The sequence below is a fragment of the Pseudophryne corroboree genome, chromosome 9, assembly GCF_028390025.1.
Source record: "Pseudophryne corroboree isolate aPseCor3 chromosome 9, aPseCor3.hap2, whole genome shotgun sequence".
Taxonomy (NCBI): domain Eukaryota; kingdom Metazoa; phylum Chordata; class Amphibia; order Anura; family Myobatrachidae; genus Pseudophryne; species Pseudophryne corroboree.
The window spans coordinates 449,004,414-449,018,060 of NC_086452.1; the positions used below are offsets into that span (position 1 = coordinate 449,004,414).

General features: G+C 49.2%; 1 protein-coding gene across 1 annotated transcript in view; it reads left to right on the forward strand.

Moving 5' to 3' along the window:
* RUVBL1 (RuvB like AAA ATPase 1) overlaps positions 1–13,647 on the forward strand; it is a 98,727-nt gene that overhangs the window by 60,027 nt on the left and 25,053 nt on the right. Inside the window, exons 4-6 of the mRNA XM_063941173.1 lie at positions 12,132–12,283; positions 12,829–12,918; positions 13,285–13,434. Coding sequence (XP_063797243.1) covers positions 12,132–12,283; positions 12,829–12,918; positions 13,285–13,434 — 392 coding nt within the window. The remainder of the gene's footprint in view (positions 1–12,131; positions 12,284–12,828; positions 12,919–13,284; positions 13,435–13,647) is intronic.

Genomic DNA, 13,647 nt, shown 5'->3' on the forward strand with positions numbered 1-13,647 from the left:
TACGGAGTCCCCAGCATCCTCTACGGACTAGGAGAAAGATTTACTGGTAGGTTTAAAATCTTATTTTTCTGCTGCGGGGTACACTGGGCTCCACAAGTCTGGACAATGGGGTGTAGAGTAGGATCTTGATCCGAGGCACCACAGGCTCAAAGCTTTGACCTTCTTCCCAAGATGCATAGCGCCGCCTCCTATATCACCCCGCCTCCCAGCACAGGAGCTCAGTTTGTCAGTTGGTGCTGCAGTAAGCAGGCACATAACAGAGGGGCTGCTCCAAGCAGCCCTGAGAAAAGCTTTTTATGAGGTAAAAAGTGAAGACTTCAAGGGCAGCAGCGGTGGTAAATGTCTTGTGACATTCTCTGCTGCAGCTCCAGCTCTCCCCAGCGGCGCTGTACACTCCCGAGCCCTGGTTGCCGGGTACCTACAGCGGAGGCTCCGGTCAGTGGGAAGCCGGCCGTGCGCGCTGGCGGTGGACACTGTGGATACAGGCGATCCCACTAGATCACCAGGGCGATTTTAATATCGCCCACCGTACACGGTGGTTTTGCCAGCAAGGGGGATAAGGCTTAGACCTGAAGCCCCTCCCCCAGGGCGCCATTTCTAGCAAGTGTTCCCGCCCTGGAGCTGCATCTCTGCCTTTCCTCACTCCCTGTCAGTGTCTGCGGCGCCATTACTCCTCAGCTCACTGTTCCTGGGACTGCTTGGGCAAATCCTCCTATGTAAAGCCGCCTGGTTGTCAGTGCTGTGCCTTTACATGACACTTAAGTATTCTACCTGCCTTTTTAGTCAGTGTTAGTAAGAAAGAGTGCATTTAGTCAGGGGTTTATAGTACAATTACCCTGTGATATACATCCAGTTCTTACTGTGTATTGTTATATCTATTGTTATATAGCTGTGTAAGCTAGTCCAGTGCAGTATTATTGTCAGCAATAACCTCTGCATTGTACAGACTGTGACTATCTGTGTGTGCATTGATAGCTGAGTGGTGTCCCTCTCGTGTCTTTCACTCAACTTGCTATCCCTATATTCTATAACCTGAGGGGGCTTGTGGCGTCAGGTGTTATTTAATATAGGATTTTCACAAAGATATACTGTATTACGTATTTTTCTCTGTGATTTAGTCACAATATCTCTCCTTTATCTCTGCTGGTGCTGACTACACTGCGCAGGGGTTTGGGTTTAGGGATATAGTGCTGCTAATAATTGTTCTGTGTTACCTCATACTGCAAGTTATATCATGTCTGCTTCTGAGGGTAACGGTTCTGGGGCGGAACACACTGCTGGTGTTGCTGAAGCCACAGGCACATATGAGGAGAATATAGCAGCTGTAGGCTCTGGTTCTGGGGGCTCCTTGCCCCCCAGTGGGACTGTGGCAACGGAGGCACATACTGACCCTCCGTGGGCCGCTTTTTCCACGCTTCTGCATACGCTAGTTCATAAACTAACACCCCCTATGGGACCCCCAATGCCGGTACAACCGTAGTGGTCCCTTCAGCTAACCCGCCGTGGGCGGACGATTTATCTGCTCAATTAAAGAAGTTGAACCAGTCCCTGACTACTAAAAAGTCTGACCAACGCTCGCTTAAGTCCAAGAGGTCCTCTAAGCGAGCGCTCGTCTCCTCACAATCCACTGCTGTCACTGACATCTCGTCTGATGAAGACAGCACATACACTGACCCCACAGGTTCTGACTCAGATACGGCTGTGGATGTTCCTGATCTTGTGTAGGCTATTAAGTTAATTCTGCAGATTACGGATGATCCCGAGCCATCCGTTCCTCCTAAGAAGCCAGATAGGTTCAAGCGTCAAAAGATGATTAAACAAGTTTTACCTCACTCTGACCACCTAGTGGATATACGTCAGGAACCCTGGCAAAGCCCGGGTACGAAGTTTGTGCCTCAAAAGAAGATGCTGGCTCGCTATCCCCTCGCGCCAGAGCTGTCTAAGAATTGGGAAACGCCTCCTCCAGTAGACTTGCATGTGGCTAGGATGGTGGTTTCCTCAGCTCTACCTGTCACTACCGTCACGTCTCTAAAAGAGCCTACGGATAAACGTGTCGAGGGTTGTCTAAAAGCGATTTTACACCCTCACGGGTGCTGCACAAAGGCCCACTATTGCAGCTACATGTGCGGCAGAGGCTATTGAAGCATGGGCCTTGGAGTTAGAAGCTGAAATCTCCTCTGACCATGCTAGACAATGCTTGTCATATAATGTCACAGCTTCTCGCTATATTAAAGAGGCGGCTTCTGATGCTGGTATCCTAGCAGCCAAGGCCTCTACTACGTCAATCCTGGCTCGCAGGATATTGTGGCTGAGATCCTGGTCTGTGGATCTGGACTCTAGAAAAACCCTGGAGGTACTCCCTTTCAAGGGGGATATTCTGTTTGGGGAGGACTTAAATAAGATAGTGGCTGACTTGGCTACTGCCAAAACTGCCTGTCTACCTAATACCGCTCCTTCTGTGTCGAAGGCCAAAGGCACGTCCTTTCGCCCCTTTCGTCCTTCAGGTAAAGCAAAAGGTCAGGCGTACCATAAGCCGGCCCGCACTTCAAAACCTGGTAAGCCGAAGCCCAAAAGAGCCTGGGCTGCCCGTCAGCCAGCAGCCAAGATTGATAAGCCTGCCGCATGACGGGGCGGGCCTCCCCCTGGGGGATCCCAGGGTGGGGGGGCGGCTTCTAGGGTATACCCAGGAATGGTTAAAGACCACTTCAGATGCCTGGGTACGGGAAGTAGTCACTCGAGTTTACACCATAGCCTTCAAAAACCGACCCCCTCATCGATTTTTCCAGGCAGACGTCCCGTCGGACCAGACAAAGGCAAACACTCTGCATTCGGTGGTACAGACCCTCCTGGATACAGGAGTCGTAGTACAGGTGCCTCTTGCTCAGAGGGGCCGGGGGTACTATTCTCCGCTGTTTCTAGTCCCGAAACGGAATGGGTCCTCCCGGCCTATTCTCAACCTCAAGGCACTGAAGAAGTTTGTGAAGGTTTCCAAGTTCCGTATGGAAACCCTTCACTCTATAGTTCTGGCCTTGGAACCTGGGGACTACATGGTCTCCCTGGACATACAGGATGCTTACCTGCATATTCCTATAGCAGTGTCACATCAACAATACCTGAGGTTCGCTATTGGCAACCTCCATTACCAGTTTCGGGCGTTACCCTTTGGTTTAACAAAGGCTCCGCGAGTCTTCACCAAAGTTATGGCAGTGATGACGGTGGTACTCTGCCGTCAAGGGGTCAGGATACTGCCGTATCTGGACGACTTGTTAATCCTGGCAAATTCCCCAGATCTTCTCCTGCATCATCTAGCTATGACTGTCCGGTTTCTACAAGCCCACGGGTGGCTCATCAACTGGAAGAAATCCTCCCTGGTCCCTGCTCAGAGCATGGTGCATCTGGGAGCACTGTTGGAAACTCACAACCAGAGGTTGTTCTTGTGTCAGGAGAAAGTCCTGAAACTTCAGGACAGGATTCGTTGCTTCCTTTCTCGTCCGCAAGTGTCGATACATTCGGCAATGCAGGTGCTGGGCCTCATGGTATCAGCATTCGACATGGTGGAGTATGCTCAATTCCATTCTCGCCCCCTCCAGAAGCTGATTCTAGCCAAGTGGGACAGCCTGCCTCACCGGATCAGGTCTCAAATGATCTCTTTGACTCTGGAGGTCCGTCTGTCACTGCTCTGGTGGCTCCAGGACCGACAATTATGCAGAGGCCGTCCCTTCTGGATATCCAACTGGGTCCTGTTGACGACAGATGCCAGTCTAAGAGGTTGGGGCGCGGTGCTGGAGCAGCACTCCTTGCAGGGTCGGTGGACCAAGGAGGAATCTCTCCTCTCGATCAACATTCTGGAATTGCGGGCGGTCTTCAATGCGTTGAACCTAGCCCAGCATTTGATTCAGAACCGTCCTGTTCAAGTACAGTCTGACAACGCCACCGCAGTGGCTTACATAAATCATCAAGGCGGCACTCGAAGCCGTTTGGCAATGAAGGAAGCCTCACGGATTTTACGTTGGGCAGAACGCCATCTACCGGCAATATTCATTCCGGGAGTCCTGAATTGGGAAGCAAACTTTCTCAGTCGTCAGGACATGCATGCCGGCGAGTGGGGCCTCCATCCAGAAGTGTTTCAACTCCTCGTGGAAAGGTGGGGTCTTCCAGATGTGGATCTGGTGGCGTCTCGACACAATCACAAGTTTCCGGTCTTCGGAGCAAGAACAAGGGATCCTCAAGCAGCATTCGTGGATGCGCTGGCAGTGCCGTGGAGGTTTTGGCTGCCGTACGTGTTCCCTCCGGTGTCACTCCTGCTCAGGGTAATTCGGAAGTTCAAGCAAGAAAAAGGAATTCTGCTTCTCATAGCTCCAGCGTGGCCCAGACTGCACTGGTTCTCAGACCTGCAAGGCCTATCGTCAGATCGTCCACTTCTACTTCTACAACGCCCAGACCTCCTCGTTCAGGGCCCCTGTGTCTACCAGGACCTAGCCCGGCTGTCTTTGACGGCGTGGCTCTTGAAGCTTCCGTCTTAAGAGCTAAGGGTTTTTCTGAAGAGATCATTAAAACTATGTTGCGGGCCCGGAAACCGGCCTCTGCTTGGATTTACCATCGGGTCTGGCATTCCTACTTTGTTTGGTGCGCATCTAACCATTATGACGCTTCCAAGTTTAGTACAGCCAAACTTTTGGCTTTTCTGCAGCAGGGCCTAGATTTAGGCCTGCGTCTGGCCTCCCTCAAGGTTCATATTTCTGCCTTATCGGTGTGGTTTCAGAGAAAAATTGCGACTTTGCCTGATGTTCATACTTTCACTCAGGGTGTGTTGCGTATCCAACCTCCCTATGTTCCGCCTGTGGCTCCTTGGGACTTGTTGGTGGTTTTGGAGGCGTTACAAGAGTCTCCGTTTGAACCTCTTGGTTCAGCTGACCTTAAGTGGCTTTCCCTTAAGGTGGTGTTTCTGTTGGTTATTGCCTCTGCTAGAAGAGTGTCGGATTTGGGTGCCTTGTCCTGTAGTTCCCCATATCTGATTTTTCACCGTGACCGGGTGGTTCTTAGGACTCGTCCCGGATATTTGCCTAAGGTGGTTTCTTCGTTCCACCTTAATCAGGAGATTGTGGTTCCAGCTTTTGTCTCTCCTGATTTGTCTCCCAAAGAGCGGTCTTTGGATGTGGTACGGGCTCTCCGTATATATGTGAAGAGAACTGCTTCTATTCGAAAGTCTGATTCTCTTTGTTTTGTTTGGATTTCACAAACGTGGCTGGCCTGCTCACAAGCAGACCCTGGCCAGGTGGATCAGAATGGTGATTGCGCATGCTTATGTGAAGGCTGGTCTGTCAGCTCCTGTTCACATTACGGCCCATTCTACTCGGTCTGTTGGACCTTCTTGGGCGGCCCAACGTGGTGCGACCCTTGATCAATTGTGCAAGGCGGCTACATGGTGCTCCAGGAACACGTTCATAAGGTTCTATGCCTTCGATACTGCCGCTTCCCAGGATGCTTCCTTTGGACGCTGGGTTCTTGTGCCCGCTACAGTGCGTCCCCTCCCATAAGGAACTGCTTTAGGACATCCCCAATGTCTATCCTTGTGGAGCCCAGTGTACCCCGCAGCAGAAAACGAGTTTTATGGTAAGAATTTACCCTTGTTAAAACTCTTTCTGCGAGGTACACTGGGCTCCACAAGGCGCCCACCCTGACGCACTTAGCTTCTTTGGGTTGATATGGCATTAGCCGCTGACACTTCTCTTGTCGTGAGAGTGTGGTGTATGTGGCTACTAACCGTTGTCGTCTCTCTTCCTGCTACTGCATTGGACTGGTTAACTAAACTGAGCTCCTGTGCTGGCAGGCGGGGTGATAAAGGAGGCGGCGCTATGCATCTTGGGAAGAAGGTCAAAGCTTTGAGCCTGTTGGTGCCTCGGATCAAGATCCTACTCTACACCCCATTGTCCAGACTTGTGGAGCCCAGTGTACCTCGCAGAAAGAGTTTTAACAAGGGTAAGTTCTTACCATAAAACTCGTTTTTTCTCTGCTGTGATGTTTGATTACAGGGGGAAAAAAATTCTACGTATTGGAACATGACCAAATACCTTGTACTGTAAGGGAGCCAATGCGGCTTAGTAGTAGTAAAAGATTAAGGGAAATGAGCTGTGAAAAAGGCGGCGTAGCGACACAGCGATCGATGGAGATCACCAAGCGCCCTTTATTATTGAAATCACGGCCGATCGTTTTCTGGGTCCAGCAGCATGAGCCAGCATGGAAGACAAATCGCATATTTTTTAAATGCTAGAGCCAAATAAAGCCTGACCCCTGTATTGATTTTTATTTTATTTTTTTGCAAAAGGAACAGGCGACATTATCTAGTCTTTAAATTCCTGTCAAGTCAGGGGCAAAGAGGGGAGGGTACGGAGAAGAGAAAAACCTCTCCAGGAGAAATGAAAAGAGAAGCGTCTGCAATATTTCCTTGATGTGATGAAGTTGCCTGTCAGGGATTTGGAAATTTGAACCAACAGATGAAACCTGTGTCGTCCCTGTTGTCATTCCCGGAGATAAGAGTATGAGAGTTAAATCATCACTAACAGGCGCTGCTTTTGTTACCAGGGAACATTCTCTAAATGTCAGCACGCGGAAAAGGTTCTAAACAAATATTGGATTCCGTGAAAAGACGGGGGGATTCTTTTGTGGAATTTTCAATTTCTTACACGGATCGACCTTAAGTGTGAGATCCTAGTAGGATTCTTTCACCCTGCATAAAATAAACATCTGACTCTAACGGCACCTTCAGAATCGGTGACACATTTAATTGCAGAAATATCAAATCCATCTAAGCCTCAGACTTGTTGCTTTACTGGCGAGAAGCGTTGTTGTTCTGTATGTAAAATAATCCGGGGAGGGGGAATTAAAAATGTTGCTCTACACAAATCTCAAACATGATCCCCATTTTTATATATACAGTTACTGTGTCTCCATTCATCATATCGACGTGTACACGATAGCGTGTCGACATTAACGTCCCTGGTGGCCCAGCGGTCACTTGTGTTAAGCGGCTACCAAGTCACTGCAGTCATGTCGCGTCACTACTTGTACAAACCTCTGACAGACGATTTGTGCCTATCCCTGATTCTGCACCTAATGCCGAACACTAACTTTCCCAGCGGAGTTTAACTCAAACCGTCGGCTTTCTGCGAATGTCGACATCTCGGCTGTCGTCACTAGAAGGATGACATTATGGAAGTCAGCATGAGGACAATGCGATTTTGCTGTGACTTTCATCTAACCCTAAAATTGTCTGTCAACAGTCACAATGTTGACGTTCCGCTGAATGTCAACAGTCTATCCATGTTGACAATCTGTGTGTATGGGTTTATGTATATATAATATTTTTTGTGCTTGGTTTTATATAAGCTTCTCTGTGTAATATGCTCTAAAGGTTCTGATCAGCATAAAATAAGACTTGTTGCCTGTTGGAATACGATTTTATATTTTAGTTGACCTCTGACATTGTAACACCAGTCTGAGACCTTTAAGAATGTTGGCGCTCAGGCGATTGACGCTAACCCATAGTAAGCATGTTTGCCTCCATCTTGATTGTACTAGTAAAGTAGTAGTTGAGATCTGGTTGCCTCGCATTGCTGCATATTTTCCTTTGCACCAATGTTGCCTAAATGTCCCTGCTTAGAATTTCTGCGCTACCTTGTCTGCAAGATGCATTGCACAAAAGCTGTTTGGTGAAGGCAGAATAGAATGTTCCTTTTATATGATACGGCCACCTGGGGGCACTGATGAGTCTCATGGGACAGCTGACACTCATAATGCAGATGTTGCTGCAGGGTGATCTATGTTATAGTGGAGAGCTGTATGACAATTGATCCTGCTTTCATTTCAGTGAAATCATTCTAAGCCTGTAATGAGCTGATTGGCTGTTTTCTAATGAATATTGGTTTAGCTCTCAGAATGGGCTGGGTATTATAACCAGGTATTGGGGATGTCTGCAGTCACATGACCAACACTGGCATCCCGACATTGACGATACTTACGACCGAGGGACTATTTCTACCCCCATTCCCCTACCCTAGCCCTCAGGAGGGGGTGACTGCTAGGGCTAACCTCCAGCAGGTCTGGGACTCGGGGTCGACATCAGTTGGTGGACATACCTTAGGTCGACACCTGAAAAAAGTCGACACTGAAATAAGGGTTTTTTAGTGTTCACTCTAGGAGTGAAAAGGGGCAGGGCGCCGGACTCAGGGGGGCACATGTGCGCGCGCATCCGAAATGGGGGCGTGGCCACGCAAATTAGGGGGCGTGGCCACGCAAATTAGGGGGCGTGGCCACGCCTCCGTCATTTTAGGGGGCGGTGCGGCCCACAGACGCTACTATAGAGAGCGTCTGTGGCCGCCGACGTCACTGTTGGGGGCTTGCCCAGCACCTCCGTCTGTGCTGGGCTTCCCCCAGCCCTCTCCCAATGCGTGAATGGATGCCGCGCGCTTGCGCACGGCATCTATACACGCCGGGAGGGCAGGGAGCGGGCGGCTGTTCTAGCAGGGCGCCGCAAAAGGGGCAGGGCGGGTTTTGCCTGTTAAAAAACGGGCAGGGCGCGGCGCCCTGCTAAAACAGCCTAGAGTGAACACTAGTTTTTTTTGTGTCCCCCCTCCGTTTTCTCCGTAATGTTACCGGGAACCCCAATTAGTGCATTGTGTCCGCTTGACATGCTTTGGGCAAGGTTACCATCCCCAATTGTAGTCCACGTGGATTGTAAAGTATGAAAAAGTTAAAAAAATGAAGAAGAAAAATGTGAAAAACTCGTGTCGACCTTTTTCCATGTCGGCCTATTGCCCGTGTCGACCTGGAGTCCGGATACCGTCCAGCAGTGCCTAACCTTAACTCTCCCTTGTGCCTAACCCTAACATACTCCCCAATACCTTCGGGATGTTGGCTGTCTGTCTTCCGGTGCCCCGAGTGACGTCACGATTCCAGCTGTCGGCACATCGGGATGCTGACCACATCCCCTCTAAATAGCTGTTTTCCATGTGAGTCATAGGTACGGTGTAAGACTTGTGCTGCTGCTGTATAGCACCTGTATGTTTATTGCTATATGTGCAGTATTTCTAGAAAATAACCATATGCCGCTAATCTATAGCTCTTGATATAGCCTTAAATTTGCGGTTTTCATTACGGCTCTTTATTCTTGAAACTCCCTCTGTTTCCAGGCCTTGCCTCCATCTGTTACCCTTTATGTCCCTCCATTAATGCTCATATTCGTTATTGGGGATCTTTCCTAATCTGATCTAGCTCTGCCGTGTGCTCACAGGACTGTGCCCTGGAGGGTGCATAATAAAACCGAAAAACTCAATTGCTCTTGTGCTGTTTGAGCAATGTAGGGGGGATTCGCGTGTCATCTTAATGTTGAACAAATCTACATTTTTATACTTCATGCATGGATTATTCTTTTAGCTGAAGGAGTTGTTGTTGTTGTTGTTTTTTTTTGGGGGGGGGGTTCTCCTCCGCAAGGGCAACAGAAAATTGTTTTTGCCAATGATTTAAACCACTTTCAAGTACTCGTAATGAATTGTGTAAAGGAGGCCAGCCCGCGATCTTCTGTTGCTTGAGAAATTTTACAGCAGTCGTAACTCAGGCGGGCCCGCGTTATCGCATTTGTCTAAGCATGTTGAACAAGACAGAGTTCTGAATACTGCATAAAAATAGGCATATAATCTCCAAGTATGCCTCTAGTATAAACTCCGTCTCTGAAGGATAAAGGGATGGAAACTCTGAAATGTAGTCTTTATTAGTATAATTGTGAGCCAGAAATGATGCATCAGTATCTGTGTTACTTGTTCTTGTTATCAGACCTCACTCATACTGCAATCCTAGTGTTCACTCTAGGATTTTTTTAGGGCAGGGTGCTGATCACGGGGAGGGCACATTTTTCATTCGGGAGGGCACATTTTTCATTCGGGAGGGCACATTTTTCAGTTAGAAGGGCAAAATTAGGTACATACTAAAATGCTTGGTCCTCCCATTCCCACATGCTAAAGAATGGACAGTGCAAAAATGTAGGGGAGTTGTTTTTCGTGGGGAAGGGGCATGGCCACATAATAGTGGCACTTCCCATTACACCACACAGTAGTGCAGCTAATACACACTGCACCGGGTAGAACCTCCTATACACACTGCGACAGGTAGAGCACGTTATACACATTGCGCCAGGTACAGCATGTTATACACTTTGCGCCAGGTACAGCACGTTATACACTTTGCGCCAGGTACAGCACGTTATACACTTTGCGCCAGGTACAGCACGTTATACACTTTGTGCCAGGTACAGCACGTTATACACATTGCGCCAGGCAGAGCACGTTATACACATTGCGCCAGGCAGAGCACGTTATACACATTGCACTAGGTACAGCACGTTATACACTTTGCGCCAGGTAGAGCACGTTATACACATTGCACCAGGTAGAGCACGTTATACACATTGCGCCAGGCAGAGCACGTTATACACATTGCACTAGGTACAGCACGTTATACACTTTGCGCCAGGTAGAGCACGTTATACACATTGCACCAGGCAGAGCGCGTTATACACATTGCGCCAGGCAGAGCGCGTTATACACATTGCGCCAGGCAGAGCGCGTTATACACATTGCGCCAGGCAGAGCGCGTTATACACAATGCACCCGGTAGAGCACACTGCACCAGGTAAGAGCACTGAGGCACACTTCACCAGGTAAGAGCACTGAGGCACACTGCACCAGGTAAGAGCACTGAGGCACACTGTACCAGGTAAGAGCACTGAGGCACACTGCACCAGGTAAGAGCACTGAGGCACACTGCACCAGGTAAGAGCACTGAGGCACACTGCACCAGGTAAGAGCACTGAGGCACACTGCACCAGGTAAGAGCACTGAGGCACACTGCACCAGGTAACAGCACTGAGGCACACTGCACCAGGTAACAGCACTGAGGCACACTGCACCAGGTAACAGCACTGAGGCACACTGCACCAGGTAACAGCACTGAGGCACACTGCACCAGGTAACAGCACTGAGGCACACTGCACCAGGTAACAGCACTGAGGCACACTGCAGCAGGTAAGAGCACTGAGGCACACTGCAGCAGGTAAGAGCACTGAGGCACACTGCAGCAGGTAAGAGCACTGAGGCACACTGCACCAGGTAAGAGCACTGAGGCACATTGCAGTAACCACCTTGTCCCCCTCCCCCCCCCAGGGCCGTAGCGGACACCTCAAAGCAAGAGCGACAGCGCGGCCACCGCCTCAGACGGCACCGCGGGAAGCCCCAGTCACAAAGCCCAGCTTTACCTACAAGATCATGGAGGACACCGATCCCTGCAAATCGCCAGAACCCCCCAGAAACGCTGTGGCAACCCATCCATCACCCGCACTCTGCAGCCTTCACTCACCTGCCGCAAGCAGCCAGGCGCCAAGAGGAAAGGAAATTGGCTCCACCTCCTCTTTACATCATTCAGCCCGGGACCAGCATCAGGCAAACATACAAAAATCCCCCTTAGGGATTGGCCTAATGAGGAGCGCGTCACCGGGTCTCGCGTCACCGGGTCTTTGCAATCACTGGGGACAGTGTGCTTAATGTGTCCGGCGGCGTGGTGGGGTCCGGCGGGCAGCAAAGTGCGGGGCGGGAGGGCGCACGCAAACGGGCAGGGCGGCATTTAGGTGTCTAAAAAAGGGGCAGGGCGCAGCGCCCTGTGAAAGACACCTAGAGTGAACACTAAATCCTGCAGTTCCAGAACCAGTAAACATTGTGTATAGGGATGCTTGAACCACAACACGGAACCCCAGCCTTCACCGAAACAGGAAGACTTTACAGTAGCAGACAACAGAGATACGAGGGTAACATAGCCGTTACTTCCCTTGCAGCTACTATAACCCAGACTGCAGCCTGGTGAACCTGATGTTAGTGTGACCGGTGTTACCCCTGTTTAGGGTTCTAGCTGGATGGCTGTAGCACACAAGCCATGGCATTCGGAACATCTTGGTTTGTTTCCCATCTGCTCCCTGCTGTCATTCCTCTGTCTAAAGCACCAAAGTTAGATGACAATGTTTAAGGGTTCTGCAATTGTGTTAAAGAAAACAAAAATGGATATGTTCTAAGTTTTATGTCTCTCCGCAGGTCTGAGAATTCGGGAAACCAAGGAGGTGTATGAAGGGGAGGTGACGGAGTTAACCCCTTGTGAGACCGAGAATCCGATGGGAGGTTACGGCAAGACAATTAGCCATGTTATCATTGGTCTGAAAACCGCCAAAGGAACCAAACAGTTAAAGGTGTGTTTACTCCATTTGTACAACGCAAGACGTTTCATTTTTATATTCACGCAAATCAAGTGAATTATATAACTTGGAAAAGATGCAGCTGTACAATATACAACTGCCAGGAATCTAGGGGCACTTCCTATAGGATCTGTTGGTACCAGGCCCAAAATATTACTATGATTGTCCTTTGGAAAACTATTTTTACAAAGTTATTTTAGAAACCTACATCTTATTATCGTTTCTTTGAACAAGTATCTAATTTCTAAATCTCTGAATTGTTTGTTACCACAACCTACTTGTCGGCAGTAAATTATAGCAAATTGAAATGATCCAAAGCTGAACCGTGACCCAGGAGTCTGGCTTACCAGAAGCTCCGATGTATGTGATGATCTGACAGTAATTGGGTTTCTGCTGCGACGGCATGCTCCATGTGCCTATTTGGCAAGGCTTGCTGAGACTTGTAATTCCCCAACAGCTGCCCTGCTGCCTACCTTCGCTGTAATCCTGAGCGCTGGTCACAGGTACTACGGACGGCTTACCGTACTCTTGTCTTTCAGCTGGATCCCAGCATCTATGAGAGCTTACAGAAGGAGCGAGTGGAGGTCGGTGATGTCATTTACATTGAGGCGAACAGCGGTGCAGTAAAGGTACGGTGTATATTATTGCATATGTCCGTTTATAGACTTCAGAGGCATTTTTTATTGTCACTTTATTGTAATTACACTCGTCGGTGGTGTGCTTTGTTAAATCCTTGGGCCTTCCTTCCATCTAATTTCTAGTCCTCCGCATTATGGGCTCTGGTTATGGCCTGAGATTGGTCCGTAGTGAGGACGTGCATAGAGAAGGGGACCAGAAGGGAAGTTCCCGTGTTCTCAAAGCTTTCAGCAAGGCTGTAATTTGTGAGCAGGTTCCCTTTGCTTGTTATCAGCAGCCTGTCAATCAGGGCTTTGGCAGTCTTGCTCAAAACGCACCTGTGCCTTTCCATTAACCCTGGTTCTCTCCTCACCAAACAGAGGCAGGGCAGGTGCGACACCTATGCCACAGAGTTTGACCTTGAAGCCGAGGAGTACGTTCCGCTGCCAAAGGGAGATGTTCACAAGAAGAAAGAAGTGATTCAGGATGTAACGCTGCATGACCTGGATGTGGCCAACGCGAGACCTCAGGTACGGAGAGAGGAAAACAGGTGGCCATGTTGACAGGGAAAGCATTTTGACTATTCTGGATACCAGAGAAATCACATGGATTTATATTAAAAGCTCCTGGTTTCTGAGACGCCCGGAAAAGTTCAATTTATTTGTTTTTATTGTTCACGCATCACCCTAAGTTAAATTGTAGAAATAGTCGATCCTTTGCACACATGTACTGCAAGTGTTGTT